At 44.8% G+C, this 27,299-nt stretch overlaps 5 protein-coding genes across 5 annotated transcripts; 4 read left to right on the top strand and 1 right to left on the bottom strand.

The window, feature by feature from the left end:
* Positions 1 to 384: 384 nt before the first annotated feature.
* LOC112887421 (E3 ubiquitin-protein ligase sina-like) lies at positions 385 to 3,064 on the top strand. The gene is made up of 2 exons (XM_025953593.1): positions 385 to 693; positions 2,449 to 3,064. The coding sequence occupies exons 1-2, from the start codon at positions 415 to 417 to the stop codon at positions 2,530 to 2,532; spliced, it is 363 nt and encodes a 120-aa protein (XP_025809378.1). The 5' UTR covers positions 385 to 414; the 3' UTR covers positions 2,533 to 3,064.
* A 647-nt stretch (positions 3,065 to 3,711) lies between these two features.
* LOC112887420 (E3 ubiquitin-protein ligase SINA-like 5) lies at positions 3,712 to 5,461 on the top strand. The gene is made up of 2 exons (XM_025953591.1): positions 3,712 to 3,843; positions 4,450 to 5,461. The coding sequence occupies exon 2, from the start codon at positions 4,517 to 4,519 to the stop codon at positions 5,030 to 5,032; it is 516 nt and encodes a 171-aa protein (XP_025809376.1). The 5' UTR covers positions 3,712 to 3,843; positions 4,450 to 4,516; the 3' UTR covers positions 5,033 to 5,461.
* A 1,707-nt stretch (positions 5,462 to 7,168) lies between these two features.
* Positions 7,169 to 8,787, bottom strand: LOC112885115 (E3 ubiquitin-protein ligase SINA-like 7). Its single transcript, XM_025950788.1, has 3 exons — positions 8,773 to 8,787; positions 7,645 to 7,917; positions 7,169 to 7,594 (listed from the first exon to the last, which is right to left on the bottom strand). The coding sequence occupies exons 1-3, from the start codon at positions 8,785 to 8,787 to the stop codon at positions 7,169 to 7,171; spliced, it is 714 nt and encodes a 237-aa protein (XP_025806573.1).
* An 8,897-nt stretch (positions 8,788 to 17,684) lies between these two features.
* On the top strand, positions 17,685 to 18,040 carry LOC112885114 (E3 ubiquitin-protein ligase SINA-like 4). The gene has a single exon (XM_025950787.1). The coding sequence runs from the start codon at positions 17,687 to 17,689 to the stop codon at positions 18,038 to 18,040; it is 354 nt and encodes a 117-aa protein (XP_025806572.1). The 5' UTR covers positions 17,685 to 17,686.
* Positions 18,041 to 19,447: 1,407 nt separating this feature from the next.
* Positions 19,448 to 26,879, top strand: LOC112887419 (disease resistance protein RPP13-like). The gene is made up of 11 exons (XM_025953590.1): positions 19,448 to 19,606; positions 19,709 to 20,568; positions 21,150 to 23,211; positions 24,046 to 24,171; positions 24,492 to 24,602; positions 24,693 to 24,869; positions 25,012 to 25,140; positions 25,481 to 25,576; positions 25,844 to 26,026; positions 26,234 to 26,406; positions 26,487 to 26,879. The coding sequence occupies exons 2-11, from the start codon at positions 19,739 to 19,741 to the stop codon at positions 26,599 to 26,601; spliced, it is 4,002 nt and encodes a 1,333-aa protein (XP_025809375.1). The 5' UTR covers positions 19,448 to 19,606; positions 19,709 to 19,738; the 3' UTR covers positions 26,602 to 26,879.
* Positions 26,880 to 27,299: the final 420 nt, after the last annotated feature.

The following is a 27,299-nucleotide window of genomic DNA, read 5'->3' as shown; positions in this document are numbered from 1 at the left end:
TAATTGGTTTGAAAAATAAGTGCTTAACCCAGGCGGTTACATCTTTTTATCCCTCCGCCGAGTATATAGGATAGAATTTATGCATTCAGGTTTGTGACCCAATGTGGTTTATAGGGATGTTGTGTTTTACAAAAGAGTAATATGTGAACTGTGAAAAAAATAGCATCCCTTAATAAAATAAGCCATGCATATGCACTTCGGACCATAAAAGAGAGGTACAGTAACCATTACGTTTAGTTTTCGAATACCGCATTTATGAAAAAAAAAGAATGTATACGTATGTGTGTTTGACAAGGAAATCTACGTGTTCATTTCTGTTTTTATTTTTTTTCAAATATTTTTTTTTTTATTTTTGAAGTATTTGCCTGCTTGGCACCAGAGCACAGAGCAGAGCCGTCGACGAGCCATGGTGTCATGGTGAGGCTTCGCGACGGCGAATCGCTCCCAGTGCGAGAGTTGCCGCGGCGGTTGCTTGTCGTAGCGGTGCGGAAGAAGGCAACCACAGCTCAGGCAAGCGCTGGCGTCCACAAGATGAGCAAGGGCTCCGGATCCTCCCATCCGGCAATGCCGTCGCCGCCGCCGTCACAGATGCAGCCAGAGGGAGCTGCGGCGGCCGGGGACGTGACTGTGGAGGAAACCGACGCCCTCGACTGCGGCGTGTGCTTCCTCCCACTGAAGCCCCCCATCTTTCAGGTACACGCGCGCGCACTCCTTGCGCATTCGTCGGATAGATCCCTAACCAATGGAATCGAATGCACTCATTGATCCATGCGTCGGATCGAGCCGTAATCGATTGAATCCACGGAAGAGCTCATCCTTTGATCCAATCCACGAGTCCTACAACCAATCCCCATTGCTATCCGAGTTGCCGAGTACCAAAAGCAGCATAATCTTCCGGAGCCAACATTCCGAGCTGCAGAGGGGCGCTGTACTGGCTCTGTGTACTCAGTACATCGACACACAAGAACAGAATATGAGTGACACTCCAAATTTGTTCTCTTGGATACATGTAGCGTAGTCTTCTGGTTGATGAAAATGGATCCTGACCTCTTCTTGATGCCCTCCAAATTGCCGACTTTACCTGTTCCTGAGCCTTGTCGTTGTGTCAATGCCTCAAACAAGTCTTGTACTCCTTAATCAATTTGGTCCACAATCCCGTTTTGACTTCACACAACTAAGGCAAGGATCTAAACCTGAATCCCCGATTGAAACTTCTATGGAATATGAGTGTCCCTGACCATCAGCAGCCTTGAGACCCTCTTCTGGCTCCACCCTCTCAAGTGACCTAGAAACCTTTTTCTCTTGATAATCACCATGCCCACAGGGCTAGAAACCGACGGAACCACAATATCCATCAATTGAAGACCCTCTGAAGGCACTCCTATCCTGCACCCGACCTCACTTTCCCTTTTTCTGTTATTTTGATTCTGAATGGGTGAATCCAGAGCCTTATTTGGATCGCCCCACAACCTTCTACACCCAACCATAACACTCTTGAAGGCTATTGCTGACTCTGTTTCTGCTGTCAGTAACTCTTTGGTACTTAGCTGACCTTCTGTGTTACCTGCCTGTATCTGTGTGCAAAAAATTACTGCCATCCATATCATTAACGTTATGATATTGTTGCGCATTCCACCGCTTCTAGTTCCGTGGTCCCTGAACAACCAACAGTATGCATATTAAGGGCCATTTGGTCTAAGCGTCTAAAAATACCCCGAATCCATTTGCTCTCCTCATCCCCATCAGGAGCATAATGTTTTCCTTCACACTGGATATAACTTGAACTAGCACTAACCATCGAACAATTTGTAAACGTGGGTTCCTGATTTTTACCCAAGCAATTTCCATGCTGCCCACAGCACCAACTTCATCATCCTATTGAGGCGTGGGCTGATGGGCTGCTAAAATTTATAAAGTCTCTCATAGCTCAATAACCTTATTCCTTGTAAGATCAGCAATTTTGGACACATCTTGACACTGGACTGCAGACATTATTTTATTATCGAATTAGCATATCTTACATTGAGAACCACAAGACACACCCAACTGATCCAGAATAAATTTCGTAGAATTATAGTCTGACGACAATACATATATGTTACTTTTCTCTCCTATGGAGCAATTACCAGAAACAAATGCCTAGAATAGTAGCAGCATATGGTATTGGAATTTTCCATCCAGTTCGTATCTATTTCAAGCAATTTTCATCCACTTGGTATCTATTTCAAGACATTTCAAGCGTAGCTTAGTAGCTTGTTTAAAGAAGATTACAGAAATAAAAAACATTTTTGGCATAGAAATTGAATTTGCCTTCAAATATTTTAAGCAACTTCAGTCTCTATTACCTGGTTTTGTGTCCGAAGTCCAAACACACGAGAGTATATTATTGATCATTCATGTGCAATTTATCTGAACAAACATACCGATTACATATTCCTCTGCATGCAGCGCAACGTGGGGCATGTCATCTGTTCGGCATGCCGTGACCACCACGGTCAAGGCTGCCACCATGAACTACAAGGATGCCGATGATTACGAATCCAAGCTCCAACTCCATGATGGTTTCAATTTTCTCCTCGCTGACTGTGCCACTGCTGACAGCAAGCAAGGGACCATCCACGGCGGCCTGTATCTGTTCCTGTTGAATGCGGTGAGGCAACAGCTTGGATGCATCATCACTGTCCTCTGCATCCATCCTCACCATGATGAAACCGGCCGTGGTTGTGGACCGTCACCCTTAAAGGAAATACAATGCGAGCTCAGTTACTCACATCATGTGTACATCAAGAGCCGCCACATGGTGGTCATAAGTTAATCAAACATTACCAGGTATCCACGTTCGAAGTAGAATGCACGGATCTCTCCAATGGACTGCCCAACCCTGATGAGTGCTGGTTATTCTAATTCTTAACAGCCTTGACATGGTAATAGCAACCCATCAACCGGAAGCAAAGATGCCGAGGGCTATTCTTTTTGTGCTATCAATAGATGAGTTGCTCTACGGATGAAAAGAGCAGTACAAGTTCCAGCATCTTTGTTCTTGAACACATCTTCATATTGTGAACTGAATGGTAATTTAGTATATTTTGCATAACATCCATGGTATATCGTCTGATATAATCAAAAGTGTCAAATATATTACAAAATGGAGGGAGTGAAATATGTGGACCTTTGAAGTTCTCGTATACTCCTGTTCTTTTTTTTTCTTAGAACAAGTTCAACAACAAAATCCACTACATCTTGAAACCCATGCCATGTCATCTAGAGGCAATACTAAAGACGACCAATACCATGAGCTAGCTATCTCTAATATTATCGTGAACTCTGGAGAGAACTGGCACCCAAATTCCCTCTTTTCTACAACCTTTGTTCCCAGAAGAAGATGAACGGATGCGTCGCAAAATGAGCAACCCGTTGTAAAACAAAAAAAAAATGGTCCAACAAAGTCTTTCCTGGACTTGAAACGACAGTCCCAGTCCAAGCCAGGTGTGGGCATGCAGTTCCAAGATGGGCCAAAGCTGCCTCCTTGGCTCCCGTTCTCCGCTTGGGGACGCGTGCAAATCAATGTGAGAATGAAGTCCAGCGGCTCTATAAATTGGAGGTGAGGGTGAGCCGCACAAATCACAGCGGGGGAGAGGGCCGGGTGAGCTGCGACGGTCACCGGATCGCAGGATGCCGGTCGGAGGACGCGAGCCAAAGCGGAAGCGGTCAGCTCCCCTCAACGGAGGAGGATCGGAGGTCGCTTCATCCGGTTTGGCCATGGCGCCGTCGTCGTCGGTGGAGGACGCCGACGCCCTCGACTGCGGCGTCTGCTTCCTCCCATTGAAGTCCCCCATCTTCCAGGTACTGTGCACGACCACAACCTCAAGATTCTGCTCCCCTTTTTTGTGTGTTAGCTCTGTAGTCTGTTGTGTTATTGCATTCTCCATTATAAGAAAACGCCAGCACGTAGATGGATAAACTACCTAATGGTCTAGAAAATTACATAGAACTGATGACTCGAGTAGGACTTCTCTAATTTAAACAGACAAATTCTTCTGATCCTTTTGCAACCCCAAAGTGTAATTAATAATAGTGTTGGTTCAATCCTCAGGTGAAATATTTTTCACCCCCAAAGTGGAATTGAAGTTCTCAGAGTTTAGGTTCAATCCTCAACTGAAATCTTTTTCTCACCTCAAGGTATCCCCAACTACATTACCATACCTAAAAAATAAAGTGTCAGAGTGAGTCCTCAGCTCTTATCTTTCTGTTTGTTTTCATGGTCAAAGTTGATTTTGACAGTAATGTATCATTTCTGTGTTAAGCCATGCATCTCCATAAAAAACTGTTTGAATGCTTTACACGTCAACAGTCTCAGTTGTATCTGACCATACGCATGTATATTACATTATTACTGGCTTCACTCATGGATGACTTACTTTGGTCAATGCTGATGACAAATGCACGCAGTGTGAAGTGGGCCACGTCGTGTGCTCGCCGTGCCGCGACAAGCTCAAGGCCACGGGCAAGTGCCACCATGTGTGTGGCGTCGCCACCGGCAGCTACCGCCTTGTGCCATGCCATGGAGCGACTGGTGGAGTCCATCCGCGTCCCATGCCCGCACGCCGCCCATGGCTGCACCGCGAGGCCGGCCTACCATGATCGAGAAGGCCACCGCTCGGCGTGCCCGCACGCGCCATGCCACTACCCTGGTGAGGCATGCAGCTTTCTTGGCTCGACTAGCGCGCTCCTGGACCACATCAGCGAGGTGCACAGCTGGCCGTGCATCACCAACCTCGAGGCCGACAAGTACGGCGAATTTGCTGTCCACCTCCGTGACGGCTTCGACTTCCTCCTTGCTGATTGCCCCACAGCCAACATGAAGCAAGGCGCCACCGCTACCGTTCAGTGCCTGCTCCTGCTGACTGTGGCACGGCAACCGGTTGGCCGCACCATCTCTGTGCTCTGCATTGACCCTCATGCCGCCGCCGCCGCCAATGGTGGTGATGGACCAGCGGCCTCAAAGCAAATGGAATGCAGGCTTACATATTAGCGGCCCTGGGACTTCAACGACAACAATCATCATGGAGGTCATCAGGTATGGGACCATTACCAGCAATCCAAATTCAGAGTAGCATGCACGGACCTCTCCGATGGGATGCCTAACCCCGATGGCTGCTTCCAGTTTGTCCTGACAAACTCATTTATTGGAGCCTATGACAGGGATGGTATCGAGGTCAGAGTTCGTATTTATAAGTACACCGGCCGGTGTGTGTAGTGATGTAAACTAGAACCTGCTCTGTTTGTCCATGTCACCGGCTCACAGCTCATCACTGGTTTAGCAGTTTATGGACGTGCCTGCTATGCTAGGGTCGAACAAACTGCAAATGGCAAAGCGTAGTAGTATGTGTTTTGTTGCTCTGAATTAAGCATCTCTGTTTGCGACACGGTATATATGTGAATGTCAGACTTTTAGTGTGTATGCAGTATGCTTATTGGCCATTCATCCGATCGTCCCTGGCATGCATCTTCTTTGATTAATCAGTGATGATGACCAGTATGTATTACCCGTTCATTGCAGCACCATCATATGATCATATCGTCTACCAAAAATTCATCAGTGACTTGGTATGCATCTACAAATGTTAGAACAAGGTTTAAGGTCCTAGTGCCTAGGATGGAGGCTCAAGAGCTAGGAAGATTGTTCTGGGTCTTGCTGGAACATGAACTAGGAGTATTACTCTACCCAACGCCATGAGTAGACAGCGGTGTGCTCGACCTGCTGCTGCCACGACAAGCTCAACAAGGCCACCGGAGCGCCCCGGCCGCGTCGGAACGGGCGCCAAGGGCCCTCCTCGATCAGGTGCCACGCCATGGAGGCCAATCCGTACCGAGCAATGTATACCACCCCGCATCAAATGGATGGGCAGCTCTCGATCTCGATGGTTCCGTGTCTAAATTTTGGAAGCTCCTCCGGTTCCATTCTTTACAGATTTGCCACCAAAAACGACCATCAGTCGATCAAAATCCCTCCGTCCGATCCGCAAGTTCTTCTCGAACTTGTTTCGACATCATGGTCCTTTTGTTTAATTTTGGGTAGATATATTCCTCAAAAAAAATGGGTACAAATGAGTAGGATCTCAGCAGTGTGTTGGAAATTGGGTAGAAATGAGTAGGATCTCAGCAGGTTAAACTTCACTGTAACCTAGCTTAAACACACTAGTAAGGTAGTGCATCACTGAAACCTGATCATTTCGGGAGGATGGATGATCTGCGATTCTATTTTCCACAATGTTTGCTGGATGATGATGATTAAATACGAAGCTGACCTCAAGCTCGTGGAATATTACCTTTTCAATTCATATGGTTTCACTTCCAACTCCTACTGTACTGTAAAATTCTGCTTTTGCATTTGTGTTCTAGCTTGTTAATTGCTGTCTGTTCGAAGCAGGCACCTAGAAAGAGTCTGGCAGGCAAGCAACATACATAGTCCCGATTCATGACTTCCTCTATTTTTCTAGGTGTCCTGTTTCATATCTTCCCCCATGTAATCAGTAAACAAATACAGATATCTAGGACTCTTACTGAAATTCATTTACACAGCCAGTGTTAGAAGCAATTCGCACTGGTCTGTCCAATGGGCGTCCCAGCCCTAACAAAACCTCCGCATAATGGCTTCAACTTCCTCATCACAACCGCCCGCCTGCAGGAAGACGCCGATCAAGGCATTTGGCCGTGCCACCACTACGTCCTGCCAGCAGGACTGAGCTCAGGCTCGCCAAACTCTGCTCAAAGACAGATTGAGAACATGCAAGGGACTTACTCAAAAGGAAGACCTTGGAACTACAAACTTATGACTGTGTGCTATGCGTATTGGTGTGAGGCGAGGGAAGTTTAGGGCTGAGGGGAAACCCCAAACTCTGCTTAATCCTCCATTAGCCTAAACCTCCTCCAATTACATAGAGGAGTTAACTTGTTCCCAAATACTCAGAATACATTGGTTCTTTATACAGATAGAATCCAGTCAAATTACAACCAAACTGTCCAACGTCCTCCCAAGCAGCCTTAACTCCTAGATGACACCTTGCTCCAAGAGTAGGCCCTGCCGACTATGACAGTCCTATAGCAGGATTTTAGCTGAAGTTGAAATCAAATGGCTCAGGTAGTAAAGGCCTCAACCTCAAGGGATCTATGAGTTGTTGGCAATACGGAACCCAACCTTGATAGCGTTCTCCTTGTCATCGTCTGCAAGAACGGAATTAGGCACAACAAACTGGAAGCCCTCGTCAGGGTTGGGCAGTCCAGTGGATCGATCAGTGCATGTCGCGGTGAACTTGGACTCCTGGCTATGCTCCACCTGATCACCGCAACTCAATGAAAGGTTCCATGAGTACGTGAGCTCGCATTTCATCTTCATGGAGCACGAACCCTGGTGCTCATCGGCACCATGTGGGTGGATGAGGAGCACGGAGATCGTGCAGCCAAGCAGCTGGCGCACCACGTCCAGCAGGAACAGGCACAGCCTGCGGGCGGTGGTGCCTTGCTTTTCGTCAGGGAGCTTGACGGTGTTGAGGCCATCCTTGAGGTATAAGTTGCACATCTGGCCAGTCCTGACCTGGCAAAGCAAGGCCAGCCGTGGAAGTCGTCAAAGTGGTCCAGGAGGGCCTTTGTCGAGCCGACGAAGTTGCAGTCCACAATGGGACAGCGGCAGGGCGCATGCAGACATGTCTGACGGTGTCTCTCCTGGTCATAGTAGGCCGGCCTGGTGGTGCAGCCGCGACCAGCATTTGGGCACTGGACGCGGATGGCCTCAACCACGCGCTCCTTGGCGCGGCTCCGTGTGTAAGAACTGTTGGCAACACCACCACACATATGGCAGCTTCCGGTGGCTTTAAGCTTCTCGTGGCACAATGAGCACCTCACATGTCCAGCTTTGCACTGCACGCATATGCAATTAGAATGCACATTAAAATAGATAAGTGAAAAATGGGACAGTGTTATAAAAATCATTTATGTTGATGTAAAACCACGGGTAACCCAGACCTGTAACCATTTAAGCTTCAACACATTCAAATTGGATACGAGAAATGTGTATAATTCCTCAACTAGATATGTAGATAAGAAATTGCTCAAACACCTACACTAGAGAGATTACAAAAAAAAAATATGAATAGTGAATACCAAGCTAAGAAACAGAGCTACACATGCTTGCTTGTCATATATACTACGGATCCTATCATTGGTAACTACTAAAGCAAAACAGAAATCCACGTGCTTCTTTGTGACTCAAGAGTGTAGCTATTATTAGCTCACCAGAACTCCAATTGAAAAGGAATTCATGGCGAGTGTCCCTATGTGAAATTATCCTATGTCACGGTTATGCTGCTCCTGGCCAGGGGCGGGGAGCAAGGCTTGTCATCGGGGTCTGCTGACCCCGATGAATTTTGAAAAACAAAACAGTGGCAAATCACTGTATCTAGTTGTTAATGATTCATTACGACCCCATCCTCTTCAGACCCCGGTTCTCTTTTGGCCTGGCTTCGCCCCTGCTCCTGGTTTGCAACAAATCGTACTAAGACAGCTGGGTGTTAACCCATCTGATCAGTTTAGATTCATGCAATTCCACCAGTTCTAATCTACGTAATCCTTGATTCAGTTTGAGCCGATGAAGCAATATTTGCATCATAAGGTTATCAGAGCCATATGTGCATCGATGTGAAGTCTACACCAGATTGTGTAGAACATGTCTCGTTAACAATCTAAATGGTATGATTTGACATGGTTATCTCATACCTTGTAAATCCTCATCTCTACGCTGCAAGTCGCATGCAGTTGCATACCATGCCATGAAGTATTTTGCTGGTAATAAAATGGGTTTCTTCTTAACGTGACAACTGCTCCCTAGTAAACAATATGAAGAATGGTACTTTTATTACAGTGATAATGTGGGAAATTATCTCTAAACCAATTGATTTATCACCTGGGTACAGCATGCCATAGGAGATGGATGAAAGGCAGAAAAACTGGATGAAATGGTGTTTGTGGCGCATTGTCAGAATGAGTCCAAGGTTGCTCAATTACAAGTTCTAAGGATATTAAGCTACACAGGGGGCAGAATGCCTGATTGTATTCTTGTGGCAGTCGGCAAACTATGGAAATAGGTGACAGTTTTCTCGGTACAGTCGGCAACCTATGGAAGTGGCCGACGGGTCTAAAGAAACACCATCGGCAAAACACGTCAACCAGAGAAATGAGGCGGATTGAATATTTGATAACCGTCATCGCTTACCTTTTCTTGATTTTTCATCGCACGATTTTCTTAGAGTCCCTCCCACGTTGTGATTAAAGCACCCAAGACCGTAAGATCGGGTAACCAACCATATCACAACCATTCATGATTGGATGATCGAGTACATATACCTACCCTTGGCGTCAAAGCCTCTCTTCCCTCATCCATGGAAGGATCGTGCACATCCTGACGACTCTTGCGAAATCTGAAGCGGCCCACCAAGATGCCTGCACGCAGGAGCCGATTGCCGCCGCCTTAAGCCGTCGGCGGCTGTGATGTCGTCCTCACCGGCGCAAGGGGGTGCCATGCCGCGCAGCGTCGCGAGGGATCGTCAAAAGGTTAGTAAATCAGGACTACCAGGCATCTCTGATATGACGAGCACCATTATTGACAACCGTCCTAGCTCTTGCCCCTAATGGCCGGCGTGTTACATCCATCCAGGTATAGGAATAGACTAATGTTTAGCCTGAAATCCTCAATCCATTCTGAACTAATCTGTTCTTATGCTTATTCTTTTTCAGAATTCATCATCTTCCCAGAGAGATCACTGCACGCCAGAGGTATTCCCAGTTAAAATCCTTTGTTATTATATCAACTACAAACAATTTTTTATCCTGGGGTTCTAATCTGTTTGATTTTTTTCTGATAGATTTTATGCGTCAAGGTTTCTGACAATGCGTGGAGGAGGTTGGAAAGAAGAAGACAAAAGATGGATTCACTTTTTTTTAACCTTTTATGTGAACTTCGTAGCTGGCCTGAGTCCCTGAGAAAAATGTATGACAGGTTATCTATGTAATTTTTGTTGTTTTGTTTTCTCGTTCAATGTATGCAGCTTTCCAGTGAGGTGTAATCTAATTAATATGAGACGCTATACAACTAACATTAATTTGACTCCTTTTAATTTCTGCTTTAAACTTTGGACCAATATGAAATGATGAAGATAAAATACAATATATGAATGCAATTTGCTTGTCGCGTGTTCGCAGAACTTTACATGAAGCAACGTCAGAACTAGGATTGACAGAATAAAAATATAATTTTAGTTGAATATTGGAATAAAGAGGGAAATAAAAATAATTTCAATTAAAATGGCCATGGGCCAAGAGTAATCACCCGTCGGCCACTGGATGGATGACCATCTCCTTCCGTAATGTGGTCAGCACATCGCTGATGGTGAACTGTCGCACATTCACCGTCGCAAACGAAGTGGCCAACAGACCCTTGGCAATTGGTCGAATGGCCGACCAAGAGTCGCCGAGGGGATGTTCCCGACGGTTAACTGTAGGCTATTGCTATTTTCCAAGGTCTTAGGTAATGACCGACTGTACAAGAACGCTCGGAGATTGTTAGGATTCTAGTAGTGTTTGTACAAGACTAGTGAACAGATGGTTAAGAAAATGGAAACAAAACCTGGAACAATTTAGAGAATTGGGTGTTAATTTGCACAACTCAGAAATACAGGGCTTGCAAGTAAAGACAATGCAGAAACAGCAGGTCAGATGTCAAACAATGGTCAGGACAAAGTTTGTAATGAACTCATACTTACCGTAATAAATTAGAAGCAATGTAAACAAATGCCTCAGTTTTGGAAACAGTATTATGTTCAGGTACCGCATCCAGTGCGAGACTCTAAATTGTGGAAACAGAAGACTGGTCCTTTGAAACAAATTCATGGGATTTGAGTAGAAATTTCCAGCAAGGGATTGCGCAAAATGTTAGATTGTTGCAAATCCATGAACAGTTTTTTAGTAGTTCATAATCATCATAGGACGGTTCCTAATGTCATGCGAGCCAATCGCATACATAAATCACTCCCTGTCGCGTCGCGCGCGCGGCGAGGACCCCGAGAGGAAGAGCATGCAGGGGACGGAGTAAGGCTAGCGACGGTGAGGTGGACGCGACTCTCTCCGGCGTGGCATGGGATCGACTGACGCAAAGGAGCCGGCCTCCACCCGCCGCGCCCAGCACAGTTCGTCGGTCTGAGTTCGGCGGCGTTCCAGCGCGCCGTGGCCGGGCAGGAACCCAACGGTGGACGGTATCTCGGATACCGACTGGGTGGACGGTATTTCAAGTACCGTCGACCCCCAAGGTGCCTGCTGGCCGTTCGATCCAGCCTTTGCGGTACAGATTGGGGGCATCTCAAGAGCGTCTTCTTCGCCTGGCACGCGCGGCGCGGCAGCCGGTGGCCGCGGTGGCTCAGGAAAAGCGGCGACTTGCTCACTTGGCCGGCGAGTCGGCGACGGTGGCCAGCGGTGGCGCGACCACGTACGGACGTGCTCGTCGAGGCGCTGGAATCGGCGCGGCAGGCAAGGCTGCAATCACCGGCCTTGGCGCGGCACCAGCGAATAGCATGTCCGGAACGCGTCGCGGACGAGAGGAGCGCGGGCGTCTGGTCGTCGGTCCTTGTCAGGGCCGGAGCTCCGAGGACGGAGGGGTGGTGACCGCGTTGGGTGTCCGGCACGCTGCAGCAGCAAGCCAGCAGCAGCCTGATGCCATGGTAGTTCGTCGGCCATCGAATCAGAAATCTGCAGCATTCCCTACCTACCTGCATAATTCTGAAGAGGATGCGATCCATATTGAGAGAGAGGACCTTTGAGCAGCGGTCTCTTCCCTCCGCACAACCTGGAAGAACTAAATATTCTTGGATTCTTTGGTTCAAAGTATCCTGCTTGGCTTCGTGCTACTACCTGTTTGTCTTTAGTGAAATACATGAACTTCATGAATTGCAAATCGTGCAGTTCTCCAACTTGAAATATCTGCAGATCAAATTGTATTGTGAAGAATTGCATGCAGGTGTTGCTTCCTGATCTGCAGTTCTGCACGCATGTTGCATGTAACAGCAGCAAGGTACGTAGTCCATGTTTTGTTACAGTAAAACAATGTTTTCTCTGTACAACAGCAGATAAACACCGTCTCCTCATCATGGGAGCTGTACTCTGTTGTGCCGTTGGTCTTGTCGATTTCATGTGTTCAGTGAGTTGTGATGTGAGGCTACTTGTCCTCCTCCTGCAATGCAAAGCCGCCCTGCTTGCAGCAACTGATGACCAGCAGGCACAGGCATGCCATCTTCTGCTCGTTATGGCGGTTCTGCCGTTGTTTGTGTGCCCCTGTGATGATGGAGCAGAGGAATCAACTCAGGCTGGCCTGGCTCCTCGTCTTCCTCTGAAGACGCGTTGATCAATGAGTCAACGCCTACGCCTGCCTTTTGTTTGAGAAGAGTAAAGTGTATGGTTGGTCCTTAAATTTATTTGATTGTGTCATTTAGGTCTATACTTTGAAATTGTAGATTTAGCTCTTTAAACTTAGCCTCACATGTCATTTAGATCCCTTTACTCTCAAAATACAAATCTAGGTCTCTAAACTTAGTCTCTGGTGTCACCTAGATGATGTACTATCAAAATGTAGTGACATCCTAATTAAATTAATAAACTTATTTTATAGATATAATTTAATTATAGCCAAATGAGTATGAATCCAGGAAGCTTAACTTGACGATGTTTTACTTTGGAGGCAATATCTTAGTTTGTTAGGTGTGCATGAAAACCGTACTTTATTCTTGGAAGATTATTCAAACTTAAATAACTTGTAGCTGAACATACCAATCTAGAAAATAGAATCAGGGGCTTATGAACACCATGAATTACCAAATGAAGGAGGAACAAAAGTAGTTACAAAAGGAGGCAATGAAAGTAATGGCGTGCTTGAAAACATAATATTTGATCATATTGTATTTTATTGATGGGGTGTAACTACATTTATATTTTAAGAGTATACGGATCTAGATGGCACCCGAAGCTAAGTTTAGGGATTTAGATTTGCATTTTGAGAGTATATGGACCTAAATAACATCCGAGGCTAAATTTAGGAAGCAAGATCTGCAAAGAGTATAGGAACCTAGATAAGACAGCCGAACAAGTTTAAAGACCGGCCATGCACTTTACTCATGTGAGGAGGCTGAATCGCTCCCTAGAGTTTGAATCCGAGTCGTCCCACCACTCGGACTCTTAATTGACGAATGGTGCCATGCTCGGATCCACCGCTGCCTCTGTCGTGAGCTCACTAAGAGATGTACCAGAAGCTGATCGGCAAATCTACTAACCGGTGTGGGGGGGGGGGGGGGGGACGACACTCCCCCTCCCCGTGGTCAGTAGAATCCTACACTGACACTGGCGGTGGTGGCGGTGGCGTATGGGGATCTGGTAGGAACTAGGAAGAAGAGACTGTTGGAGCCGGGCCGGCTAGGAAGAAGAGACTGTTGGAGCCGGGCCGGCTGGCGTTCGTGGCGAGGGAGGACGGCATCTACCACTAGGGGCGGTAAATGGTCTTAATTTTTAGCCTAGACAATCTATTAATCTTATACAATTTTGAGCTAAAAATATGATAAGGTCAAGTTTGATTGTGAAAAGAATATTAGAGCCATGATCCGTTAGCACTCCTACCTACCACATTCTAGAGATGCCCAAGAAGCACAGGTGCGGCCATGATGTGGCAGTGAACCCGTGCCGCCGTGCCCGGTCGCACCTCTTGACCGATGATGGCGGCAGCACGGCGGGTAGAGAGAAGAACAAGAGGAGGAGGGAGCTGGAGCTCGACGAGCCGAAGTTCGTGGCGGCAGAGGAGAGCAGCGGCGCCTACGACATCTTGGACATGCCCAAGAAGTACGAATGCTCTCGACGCCGACAAGGCGCGCTCGCTCGCCATGCTGTTCCGCACGTTGAGGGTCTCCAGCAAGTATCTACGGAAGCTCAAAGCCATGGCCGCTGCCCATGGCAACTGATCAGATTTAGATCATGCATGGATCTGACAAAATTTTGTTCAATTAATATATTTGTGAAACCTCAAAGGTGATTGTGGCAAGGTTTCTGTTAAAAATAACGATGCATACTTGAGAAGGCTCTAGAAGAATTTAGAAATAGTAAGAAAGAGTAGTTGCCATGCTTCATGGCAAGGTAGGATCCCTTCAGTTTTTTATTGCATTTTGCAGTGATATCTGAAACAAAACATTCTTTTAACCGCTGATTACACCATTACTATTTGTGTACCTGCCTTTGTTGGATTGCCACAACATCTCATTCTCGGTGGCCCTAATTTAAAACCTGAATAATTTCTGCAGCTCCCCATGCTAGGATGCAACTCACATGTAATATGTTTTCTTCTAAAAGAAAGGTTACTTTGATTGGCTTGTACGACTTTGCTGATCATAACTGAATTGAGATGGTTCAGGCAATTGGGATTCTAAAAGAGCAGTCTCCAGTCAAATTATCATCACACAAATTATATTTTTACCATACCTTGGGATTGAATTTCATATTCCCACCATATCCTTCCAATGAATCAAGGATCCCTTTTCAAAGCTTCTTATAGTCTTCCAGCCGATTAGTTACATGAAAGATGTTGTCATCACGCTCTTAATGTATTTGTTGTGTAGGTACAAATAACAACGTTTGTCCTGGTGAAATCTACCGAATCGAAATCTGCAGCAAAAGTTCAAAACACTTGACTAAAAGTTACAAATCTCATAGCATCCCCACATCCTTTTGCAATAACTCATATGCATGTGTGAAGGAAAAATGTAAGCCCCTTGTAGCTCAATACCCTTGCACATAGTAAATGAGCAATTTTGGATGTATCTTGAGTTCTTGACTGTGCACCACATCATCCATTGGTCTGTCTTATATCTAAGATCCATATCGGCATTTCCCAATGCGTAAACAATTTTGTTAGATTTCACTGAAATAACAGTGCTATGCTTCATACATTTTACTTTTTCATCCTCGGATGTCACAGGAAAAGAATCCATGTTGTTACCAGCAAATCCTAAGAATTGAGCACATGGAAGTAGAAGTTTCTTGTCTTGGTTTGCAGCTAAAAAAAAATACGATCCATCTGTCAAGCGTACCTCATCTGTATTTGCATCTCTATTTGAAGACACTTGAAAATCTTAAAAATAATGTATAGAAACCTGAACTTTTGTTTAAAAAGAAGAAAATGGATATGTTCTGGAATATGCTTGAATAGTTAACCTCTGCTTTTATCTGTTAACACAACATTTATTTATTATTTATTCATTCCTGATAATATATATTGATATGCATGCTGATGACCGATGCCTGCAGTGTGCCGTGGGGCATGTGGTGTGCTCGCCATGCCATGACAAGCTCGAGGCCACCGCCAAGTCATATGTTTGTGGTGACGCCACTGGTGGCTATCAGCGGTGCCACGCCATGGAGCGCATGGTGGAGTCCGTCCGTGTTCCATGCCCGAATGCCGCCTATGGCTGCTATGCTAGGCCGGCCTACTATGACCAGCAAAGCCACCGGGAGATGTGTCCTCATGCACCTTGCTCCTACCCGGGCAGTAAGGACAATGGCTTCGTCGGTTCGTCGGAGGCAATCTTGGACCATTTCACCGGCGTGAACGACTGGCCATTCACAACGAAGATCAGGGCAGAAAACCTCGAGATGTGCAGCGCAGACCTCTATGACGGCTTCAGCTTCCTCGTTGCTGATCACACCCCCGATGATCAAGCAGAATGCTATCCGAGTGAAAGCATTTATTGAGAACTAACTATTACATCCAGCATAGCCCCTTTTGAGACTTCAAAGTTTAGAACGTTTTCTCCAATCCAAGGAAGTATTTTTTTTCCCCTTCTTGAGACCTTGAACTCGGTGACATAGTTATCCGCCTTGTTCAGTTGCAAGGTCAACTTCTGCATCAGTTGTTTTTTCTTTTGCTTAATTAGGACCTGCTGTTGGGCTGTCATCACTCACCACTAGTTCGGTTTCTGGATGTGTATATTGGCATACAAAGACTGGACTGATCTTTTTGTTGATCCTTGTAGCTAAATTTTTCGTGAAAGCTGCTAATTAACTCTCTCCTTTTTTGCAAACATTCTGTACATATAACTCTTGGACTCCTGGAGCAAGTGTGCAACACTTTGCACAAATTTGTGATAGACAAATTGTTTGTTGGAACGTTGTGGATTTGCACAAACTCGCACATTTGAAACATAATTTTTTAAAAAAAACATAAGAAACAGAAGTGGATTTTTGTGACCTGGATGTCTCGAGTTCAACTCACCCCTGTTTGCGGGTTATGCTCACGAACCATGGCAAATGCCCGTTGGAGATGGGCCTTGTGTTGTGTATTACACGAGAGTTTGCATTTTACGGTCTGACACGTCTTTTATCTCGAGTTGTATGAAAGTGCCTTCTCACAGAATTTCTTATGCTATTTATTTGTTCCAACTTCCAAATGTTGTTGTAGAAATTTTCTCCTACGACATTTGAGTTTGCTAAAGTTTTTTCATTTCGTTTTCACCCTAAATGGATAGGCCAATAAGATTAATAAAATAAACTTAAAGCCCATGGACTTCCATGACGGCAAATAAACAATAATAGGATACATAAAAATCCAGAAAGAGAATTCAGTTTTTTGCGTGCTCGTCAGTTCAACTAATCTTTGGTTTCCTTCCAAGCTGCTACGAATTCTTGCCCGTTACCAGCAGTTACCTTTGTCTGCGGAGGAAGCCATCCACAAAACCCGCGTCAAAACGAAATTCAAATTGCATTTCGAAAATCAAATCGTTTCCCGTGGAACTATATATCCCCATTTCATTCGATACAGAACTGAGAGCGAGAGGGAGAGAAGGGAGGGGTGTGCGGGCGCGGATGGAGACGTTCTCGTTGGTGATCACCTACGCGCGAGGCTTGCAGCGGCAGCACAAGTGAAGGAGCGGAAGCGGGCAAGAATGATCACCTCCGCCTCCGGTCCGTCGTCGTCAGTGCCGCCGGCAGGTGGCGTCGTGGCGGTGGAGGACACGGACGCCCTCGACTGCTACCTTCTGCTGAAACCCCCCATCTTCCCAGGTAGTTCTCATCCTACATGCTCGCACCTGTTCATGCTTGCTTCCAGTGCGGGTAGGCAGACAGATCGTTGCATAATTTAGCACCTTTTTTTTTCAAGAGGCAAAGATTTTTGACACTCCAGAGCCACAAGTAACGGAAAAGTTGAAACCATCGGACAAGAACTGTCTGATGACGGAATTTAGCACTGGAATACGTATATAACTTCCACTATGTTTCGGAGGTATACGACTGCCTACTATAATTGTATCTCTATTTAAATACTAAAATTGTACAAACATAAGCATTTTTTGCTTGAAAAAAGGATCTTTTGAGAGTGTGCAGTGTAGGTGAAGGATACATCTAATTTTTTCAATCTCTAAACAATCTTGCACATAATGATATAAAACTGATCCATTTCCTGAATATATATTAATCCTGGGGCCTAGGCTAATGTTGATGCCGGTGTGACGTGGGACATGTGGTGTGCTCGCCGTGCCGTGACAAGCTCAGGGACAACCGCAAGTGCCACGTGTGCCGCGGCTCCACCGGTGGCTTCCGCCGGTGCCACGCCATGGAGCGCCCGGTGGAGTCCGCCCGCGTCGCGTGCCCGAACGCGGCCTACGGCTGCGCGGCCAGACCGGCCTACTACGAGCAGCAAGCCCACCGACAGCTGTGCCTGCACACGCCCTGCCGGTGCCCCGGCGACACCTGCAGCTTCATCGGCCCGACAGAGGCGCTCCTGGATCACTTCGCCGGCGTCCACGGCTGGCCGTGCTCCACCAAGGTCAGGACCGGCGAGATGTCCAGCGTCCGCCTCAAGAACGGCGGATCAACTTCGTCCGCCTCGATAGCGATCAGGGCGGCGCCACCACCTGGGTCGACAAGCGGTGCCTGTTCCTGCTGGATGTGGTGCGCCAGTTGCTGACCAGGGTCGGGCTCAGGTTCTGGAGAATAGGTCTTCAAAATTTTAAAGGACAATTTTTTTTGACAGTATAAATCTTAATTTTTTGGCATCAAGTAGTACTAATTCTATCATATATACAAAGATATAACATAGAATTGTGCAATTAATCATAGACTCATAAATTTCATCTGAAATTGTTGAACATAAAGCACAATAAATCACTAAGTTTCAAGACTTCTATTCAAAAATACAAAATAATAATATGTTGAAATAGGAAAAATTAAATTACAACTAGAAATCTGGCGCGTCTTTGGCGCGCCCATAGGGCCCGTGAGCTGATAATGCAAAAAGGAACAAACAATAAAAGAGTGCTTATGTTTGATAAACGTCCTGTCTCTATTTGTACCTTCTCTCCAAGGTTTCATCAGTTTGCATAGTATTTTATTTGTATGTCCTTAGCACTCTATAATTAATTAAATATTTATTTATCTTTGAGAATTTATTTTAGAAATTGGTGGTAGTCTATCTCTCTTTCTTTTGCTTATTCTCTGTTGCACAGCTTTATCATTTTTTGAGACGGTTGCTAGTGTGCATAACTTTTATCCTACAAACTCGTCAGGTATAGAGATATTTAGGGCATGTTAGCTAATTAAATTAGTGAGGGAAATGAGGTTAGATAAATCGAATTCTTTATCAGTTTGCCAGATGATAGCTATTTCTATCTCTGTTCTTTTACTGTGTCTGTGCCACGAGCGCAGGCTCGGTGATTTAGTGAGCAGCAAGGGGAGGAAGGCCCAATCACCGATTGGGCCACTTCGTTACTGGGCCAGGAGCCTGTGCCGCCGACCAGCGCCTGTGCTTGAAGAAAGTGAGTTGCGAGCGCACCTACCAGCCCTGATGGGCCGACTTGAGCCGTGATCATCCAATTCTTTGATTTCATGAGCCGTGTCCAAAAAAAAGAAAAAAATCTATGATTTCATCCCTACTTCTCCAGACCAATGCTTCCAAACGAGGATGCCGTTGAACTCTGTCACTGTCACGTGGGAAGCACAAGGAATCTGCGATAGAGTCGTGGTCTCGAGGATGCCACCTCCAGAGTAGATAATTAAAAAAACTGACGGTAGGCGGTGGTGTTACCCTATCAAAATCTGGCATGGTTCCTGAATTCAAAAACAAAAGATCCGGTACTGTTCCCCAAACGAATTACGTCATACTTTTTACTGGCGACCTACACATATACATAGGTCGCATCTGGAAGTAGCATATAAAAACAACAAACCACGAGGGATAATATTAAACGGGTGCTAAATCAACTTGTTTTACGTGTAAAGTGTGTTTGCAACTTGAAATAATTTATAGGCTGATTTTTGCCATTTCCTCGGAGCTCGTAAAAGTATTATCCTTAACTCCTCATCCTCATCCTCATCCTCATCCTGTGGCTGTCCACTCCGTGTTCACATGGAACACCCCGAGTCAGAGACCGACCCTTTCCCTCCCCTACCAGCTGGATCTGGACGGAGACGCCAGGAGCACTTTCCTCACTGACTCACTGTGGATCCCCCGGCCAAGAGCTGGTGGCAGAATTAGGTGAGCTTTCCTCACTGTCAAGTACATGCTAGCTGCTCACATTGCTACCAAGTACCAACACAGATAGGATCTTCCACACACTTACCAAGCTGCTGTGCGCAGGAGCCACCTGCTGAGCTTGTTGCTTGCAGCATGGAGCTGGTGATGGGGGCGATGGGAAGCCTGCTTCCCAAACTCGGCGAGCTGCTCAAGGAGGAGTACGGCCTGCAGAAGGGCGTGAGGAAGAAGATCCAGTCCCTCTCGCAGGAGCTCGAGGCCGTGCACGCCGTCCTCCGCAGGATCGGCGACGTGCCACCGGAGCAGCTCGACGAGCTTGTCAGGCTCTGGGTGCGCGATGTCAGGGAGGCATCCTACGACATGGAGGACATCGTCGACAACTTCCTGGTGCGCGTCGATGAGCCTGCCGACCCACACATGCTCAGGCGCCTCCGGAAGAAGGTGGGCGGCCTGTTCAAGAAAAGCAAGGCTCGCCGCAACATCTCTTGCCTGATCCAGGACATCACCGAGAAGCTCGAGGAGGTGGCAGCAAGGCGTCGAAGGTACTCACTCGACAGCATTATTGTCGCCAAGCCTGCAGCTGCGACGACCATCGATCCTCGCATCATGAATCTATACAAAAGGGCAACGGAGCTTGTTGGCATCGAGGGGCCAAGGGATGAGCTCATAAGCTTGCTGTCCCTAGGGGGTGATGTTGATGTGCCTGATAAGAAGATGAAGATCGTCTCTGTCTTTGGATTTGGAGGACTAGGAAAGACCACTCTTGCCAAAGCTGTCCACGACCAGCTTAAATCACATTTCGAACGCAGCGCTTTTGTTCCTGTGGGTCGAAACCCTGACGTGAAGAAAGTTCTTAGAGACATTCTCATTGATCTTGACAGTGGAGAGTATGCAAATTCAAATTTGATGGTGCTCGATGAAAAGCAGCTCATGGATAAACTTAAGGAGTTCGTTAAGGACAAGAGGTACGAGGGAGTATAATCACTGATCCAATGCTGATCACAACTTACATATAGCAGCTTCTAATTTCAATAGCTGTAAAAATATTTCTTTATAGTTTATTTATTTTATTACATAAGGCTGAAAGAGGCTAGCATGTTTTCTTCCATCTCAACTCTAGAAATTATTACGTTCATCATTAATTGATGCAGAATAATTTAAATTGGTAATAAACAAAGTAATAAACTTGTATATATTTTCATCAAGAAAGAACATGTAGTTGTAATGGACATTAATTCTGTTTTAAATAAAAAATGAAATGTAATTGCTATGATTGTTCTCAAAAGAATGAAACCACATCTGTTAGATTTTGATGTCCGTAATAAATATACATCAAAGATGAGGTGATTCATGAATTCTTTAGTTGGTATACCCATTTTTTGTCCGTACTTTCTCCTTGTGGATGATCCATATAGCAAGCCGGCCTTTTTATGGTTGGTAATACCATACTTTTTTTTCAGATGGTTGGCACACCTACTTTTATATGCCTCCTCGATAATTTTAGTTACTATCTCATGCCTCTTTGTGCTGTCATGTGAATGTATAGGTTTTTCATGGTTATTGACGACATATGGGACAAGGAATCATGGAAACTAATCAGATGTGCTCTGCAACACGGTCATTGTGGAAGTAGAGTAGTCGTAACAACTCGTATTTGTGAAGTGGCTGCACATGCAGACGAAGCTTACAAAATACAACCACTTTCTCGTGACAACTCTGAAAAGTTATTGTATGCAAGAATAGCTGATGGTGAAGGGAAGTACTTTGATAGTCCATCGGCTGAGGCATGTGACAAAATTTTGAAGAAATGTGGTGGTGTGCCATTAGCTATCATTACAATAGCCAGTTTGTTAGCCAGTAAACCATGGGAGGACTGGTCTGAGGTCTACAACTCTATTGGTTTTAGGCAGGGAGGCAATGATGATGTAGATAATACTAGAAAGATATTGTCTTTCAGCTATTATGATCTGCCTTCACATCTAAAGCCTTGCTTACTGTACCTAAGCATATTTTCAGAAGATCAAGTGATAAGGAAAAATAGTTTGATATGGATGTGGGTAGCTGAAGGTTTCGTCCATGAGGAACAAGCAGCAGGCATTGGATTATTTGAGCTCGGGGAGAGGTACTTCAATGAGTTGATAAACAGAAGCATGATCCAGCCAGTGGAGAGATATGATGAAGGGTATGTAGTTGGTTGCCGTGTTCATGATATGGTTTTTGATTTGGTCCGCTCATTGTCGAGCCAAGAAAATTTTGTCACAGTATTGGATGGCGATGATGAGCGACAGAAACTTCCGGGAAGCATTGCTCGCAGGATAGCCCTGCAGCGGATCAAACAGCACAACGGCGGTCAACTACTAGCTAATATTGATGTGGATAAAATAAGATCCTTTATTACCAGTGAGTGCAATTTTGGTCCGTCATCATGGCCACACACTCCAGTTTTACGTGTATTAGATATGCAAGACTGTTATGATGGAGAAAAAATACACGAAGGTATGCTAGATCATCTTGGGAGTTTGCTTCACCTGAGGTACCTCCGGTTAGCATCATCAGTTGGAAAAACTAATATCAAACTGGCCAGGGAAGTGAGATATCTCAAGTTTCTGCAGACACTGGATTTATGGAAATTCCGCATAAATGAGCTGCCCGAGGAGGTGGGACTGCTGACGCAATTGGTTTGCCTACGTGTTGGTCCGGGAACAAGGATTCTGGATGGTTTGATAGGTAAACTGACCTCGTTGCAAGAGCTGGTGAGATGTCGACCTCCTGCTAATGATTATTACGATGATGCTAGAACAATGCAGGTTGTGAAGGAGCTGGGCATGCTGAGGGAACTGAGGGTACTCCTGACTGCGATTGCTGTTACAAGTGAGAGCACGGCGAGAGCTTTGCTGGAGTCCCTAGGCAATCTGCACAATATCCGGATGATGCGCATTGAGGGCACAGCGCCATATGCTTCTAAGAGCATGACGAGTCATGAAGGATTCATCACCTGTCGTCATCTCCAATTGCTGTATTTGAGCTGCCTCGTGTTCTCTAGACTGCCTAAGTGGATAAATTCATCGCTTGCTCCAAACCTCTCCTATCTGTATGTGCAAGTGCAAGATGTTAAAGGGCAGGACATGGAAACCCTTGCGAGGTTGCCAGAGCTCCGTAGCCTCACACTGTTGTTGTGGGATGAAACCAAATTAGTTAATATAAAGATTCCTTGCACGGCTCAAGGTGTTGGCTACTACTTTCGAAAGTTGAGAATCTTGAAGATCATTGGTGCACCTTTCTGGTTTGATCTGCGCGATTGCGTCAGCAACGGCAGTGTTGCATCTGCTATCATGCCAAGTCTTGAATCCCTTGAGTTTGAAGTCCATGTGCGGCTCCTAAAAGATGCGGCCATGCTTAGTTTTGACAGGTTGCTTATTGGTTTCGAGACCCTCGGAAGAACATCGCTCCAGAGTGTCACCGTGATAGTGAACTGTGAAGGTGCCCGTATTTTAGACGTGGAGGATATGGAGGATGCGTTGGAGCACACGGCCGCCGTCCATCCCAAACGTCCCAATCTTAGAACAGGACGGGAGCGGGAAGAAAAAATGCTCTCAACCTACCAAGAGGTACGAACTGATCATGCATGCACATTGATTGAAAAAAAACTAGTGGTAAATTTTGCTAGCTTGGTAAATTTTGCTCCAGCGTATAGCAATTCTAGTGGGACCCATGGTAGCAGGTAGGGAAGTGAAAAAAAACTCCATTATCTCCCACCATCCCCACGTGCAGCTCCATGCAGTGTCTAAACCGAGGTGCAGCAGGCCAATAAATGCAGAGGCACCAAACATTTTTTATTCTAGGAACCAGGTGCAAAATTAGGCACCAGGTGCCAGGATAACATCCCATACAAGATTCTCTCCAATGTATTAATTCGTAGGGTAAACTGCGAGTCGAATCTAGCTACTCCTAATCTCTCGGCTGTTCTGTCATTGGCTCCTACGTGCAAGTTAAGTCTAGCTACCCTAATATTCTAAAATTGACTTCATTCCTTCTTCCCTTCTATTGTACTCCACCTGTACGACAAATAATGCAACTATTGTAGGATTTTTTAGACAGCCTAGTGGGGAAAGCAAATGACTTATTAGCTGCCCTTCATTAATTGCAGTTTTTTACTATAAGAGCTTGATTAAGTTTTTCAGCACCTCCAAATAGAAAAAAAGTGTGATAGCTCCTCAAGGACCGTAAAAATTTGAAGGAAAATAACCCCACTTTTGCTTACAATTGATGAAACGAGCCATACCATTGTGAACGCTCTTGTTCTATTTGGATAGTGTGTACTGTAGTTCTATTGCAGAAAGCTCATGACACACAAGAGTTGCCAGCTACTCTTCCACGATCTTTTTCTTTGTTTATTTGCTGCTTAATATGTTCATGTGCTAACTATAACAAACAAAATCTAGGCACGTATGGATGTTAGCAGAACCCCTGACTTCGTACTGAAGGCCTGGAAGTCGGCGGACATCGTTGACTCTGGACATATTCGAGCACTGCGTATTCCTCCAGATCCAGAAGCATCTTCCACCAAAGTATGTTCACCAATTTTTGCATCTAATTTTTTTGGTATTAGTATGCCCTTGTTGAGTTATAACTTATAAATATTTAGCATGCAACATCAACCTCAAACATATGAGCTCATATTCTATTTAAGCTAGGGAAGGTCATAATATCAATTGATGTTTGCACGTGTTTACTTCACAAATGTTTATATTTGTCCTTATTGTTCATATTGTCTTTAGATGTGATACTCATTTTGTGCTATAGTATTAAAGAGATTATGGTCAGATTCAGAGCAGTATAGTACAAAATTTTGATAAAGTACTGTTTTTATTTCTTTTCTCCTTCATAGGTTCTCCGTCTTCTGTATGCAAATAAGGGGAAATATCTTTTGACTCTCAGCTCCAATGCTACTCTTAAGTGGTGGAAATGGGCGCGCAGTGAAAAAAATCCTCGTGGCAGGGTTAGATGCATGGGAGAACTGAATTATTTTTATTTTGACATTGTAGTTCTTTTTAGTTGTTTTCTAAAAGCTGTCATAACTTTTTGTTAGGCCACCGCATCTGTTGCACCTCTACTGTGGCAACCGGAAGAAGGTATTCTAATGACAAACGACACAATTGAAGCCAACACTGAAGCAGCAGCTGCCTGCATTGCCCTATCAAAAAATGAGTGCTATATCATTTCTGCATCTGGTGGCAAAATCTCGCTGTTCAACATGATGTTCAAGGTACTTTTCTTCAGCGTCACCAATATGCGGTTACTTTCATGATTGAGCTCTCATAGTATGATAGCTTGTGTAAACTAATTTTTGTTTCATGATTATGCCATGGCCTTTCATTGACTTCACTAATTTTGTGAATCTCTCACAGGTCTTGGATACTTTCATGGCACCTCCACCTGCCTCGACTTTCCTCGCATTCTACCCACAAGACAATAACATCATTGCTATTGGGATGGAGGACTCTTCAATTCAAATCTATAATGTCCGCACTGGTGAGGTGAGTATTAACGGTTAGTCTCTGTTGTCCCCTGCTTTGCATGACCTGAATGAATTGGCTATCATTAAAGGGTATAGGTGACACCTTGGGCAAATTAAAACTGTCACTTTCAGTGTATTATGATACTCATAGGAAGTTCCGTGTACCTCTTGTGAAATACCTTGCTGTCATTTCAGATTACATACCTCCTCTTGCTTTTATTTAATTACTAGTTGATCGTGTGTGCTTTGCTACAGAACATCAAATACACCGTATTCTTGCCTTACACCATATTCCTTAGGTTTATTTATATTTAACATCAACATGCCAAATATTGACATATTATGATTGAATTGCGTAGGTCCGAAGGGTGCTTATGGGCCATCAGAAAAAGGTAACTGGACTGACATTCTCGCAATCGATGAACGTGCTTGTATCTTCAGGTGCTGATGCTCAGGTGTGAATTCTATTGCTACCAAGTATTATTTTGGATTGTTTATTAAAATGAAGGCTGAGTTAAATGTAAGCTTTGTGCATGTGCGCATAGCCTCAACCTCCTTATTTCATATCAGTACAATTTTAGGCCATTCTTTTGTCCAAAGAAATTTAAAGATGGAATCTTGATTGCAAGGACAAGTATTTTTTTTCGATATGAAATTTAGACGTGAGAATTAAAAGTATACTTGTTTTTGTATAGTTTTTTTTAATATATGAAATTTTGCAGCTATGTGTTTGGAGCACTGACAATTGGGAGAACAAGAAATCAAGATACATCCGACCTCCATCTAATGGTTCTGCTTTAGTTGGTGATACAATGGTGCAGTTTCACTATGACCAAACACATCTTTTAGTAGTTCATGAGAGCCAGTTGGCGATCTATGATGGGAAGCTTGAATGCCTACACTCGGTTAGTTGTTTATGAAATTTCTGTAACAATGTATTTGCATTTATTACTTATTATTAGCATATATGCAAGCTTGCGTTGAGTGGTGACATACCCTATTACATTGTGGTAGAAGTGTTAGATATAAATATTTATGATGATCCTAATATCAAAAATGTACACATTGCAATCATCACACTGATGCTTAGTCACCATTACTTGATAATGCAGTGGTCCCCAAGAGATGCACTCCCTTCTCCAATTTCAAGTGCAGTATACACATCTGACGGTCTCATGGTCTACGCGGGATTCCGCGATGGAGCAATTGGAATATTCGAAGCGAAATCTCTTAGGTTACGATGCAGGATTGCACCTTCAGCCTATATACCTTCTTCAATATCTAGGTATGTGCCGTCTCCAACAGTTTCTGTTGAGTCAACAATATCTTACTGGTATTGCCTTCTGGTTGCATCTTTATATCCAGCGGAGGTGGAGTCGTGTATCCTATGGCTGTTTCTGCGAATCCCAGGAATCGTAACCTGATCACAGTCGGCATGAGCGATGGTGCCGTTCATGTGCTGGAGCCATTGGAAGACTGATCAGCGGTGCAAAATAAATGGTCAGCAATGCAAAATAAATGTGGTTGTAGGCTGGATGGCACTGTATTTGTGCTCTAACTATTCGGCTTGTTTGTTAGATATTCGGTCAAAAAAGATTTATAGATTTTATGCACCCAGTTGCGTGTACAACAACGCTGGATTTTCTTGAGACCTTTGCACAACTAAGGCAGCACAGTGGACTTACACGTATTCCTCTTGGATCTGTCTGTCTGCTGCGTATATTTGCATTATAAAAGTTAGTCCTTGCTGTTTGGTTATAATGTTGGAGCTGCTTCTGCGGCCCATTGATCCACGTCGTGTTGCCACCCCCACCTCAATCCTCTGTTTCATTTCTGTATCGTTTTGTTCCCCGTAGTTCCTTGGCCGTCAGCGCTCCTTTCGTTCAAACAAATCTTGGATGAAACGAAAGTAGAGATGAGCTCTGTTATGAAAGGTTCACCGCCTCAGGAATCCTCAAGAAAAAATAACCCTTGCTCATTCTGCTACAATTTCTTTGTACTTTATAATTTGAAATTGATGTGTTGCAAAAACAGCAGTTTATTCGTATTATTGGAGTTTTATTGTATTTAACAACATGGTAAATGATCTTATAATTAATCGGTTTGAAAAATAAGTGCTTAATCCAGGCGGTTATCTCTTTTTATCCCTCCCCCGAGTATATTTGATAGAATTTATGC

The sequence above is a fragment of the Panicum hallii genome, chromosome 3 (assembly GCF_002211085.1).
Source record: "Panicum hallii strain FIL2 chromosome 3, PHallii_v3.1, whole genome shotgun sequence".
NCBI lineage: Eukaryota > Viridiplantae > Streptophyta > Magnoliopsida > Poales > Poaceae > Panicum > Panicum hallii.
Note: the sequence above shows the minus strand (reverse complement) of the source record. Positions and strands in the feature narration are given on the sequence as shown.

What these genes read in the sequence shown, in the direction of transcription:
- LOC112887421 (XM_025953593.1), top strand. Translation starts at nt 415, where the DNA reads ATGGTGAGGCTTCGCGACGGCGAATCGCTCCCAGTGCGAGAGTTGCCG. An exon ending in TGAAGCCCCCCATCTTTCAG is followed by an intron (nt 694 to 2,448) that starts GTACACGCGCGC and finishes CTCTGCATGCAG; the next exon opens with CGCAACGTGGGGCATGTCAT.
- LOC112887420 (XM_025953591.1), top strand. Translation starts at nt 4,517, where the DNA reads ATGTGTGTGGCGTCGCCACCGGCAGCTACCGCCTTGTGCCATGCCATG.
- LOC112885115 (XM_025950788.1), bottom strand. An exon ending in ACTTCGTCGGCTCGACAAAG is followed by an intron (nt 7,595 to 7,644) that starts GCCCTCCTGGAC and finishes TTGCTTTGCCAG; the next exon opens with GTCAGGACTGGCCAGATGTG.
- LOC112885114 (XM_025950787.1), top strand. Translation starts at nt 17,687, where the DNA reads ATGGAGCGCCCGGTGGAGTCCGCCCGCGTCGCGTGCCCGAACGCGGCC.
- LOC112887419 (XM_025953590.1), top strand. Translation starts at nt 19,739, where the DNA reads ATGGAGCTGGTGATGGGGGCGATGGGAAGCCTGCTTCCCAAACTCGGC. An exon ending in TGTTCAACATGATGTTCAAG is followed by an intron (nt 24,870 to 25,011) that starts GTACTTTTCTTC and finishes AATCTCTCACAG; the next exon opens with GTCTTGGATACTTTCATGGC. An exon ending in AGCTTGAATGCCTACACTCG is followed by an intron (nt 26,027 to 26,233) that starts GTTAGTTGTTTA and finishes TTGATAATGCAG; the next exon opens with TGGTCCCCAAGAGATGCACT.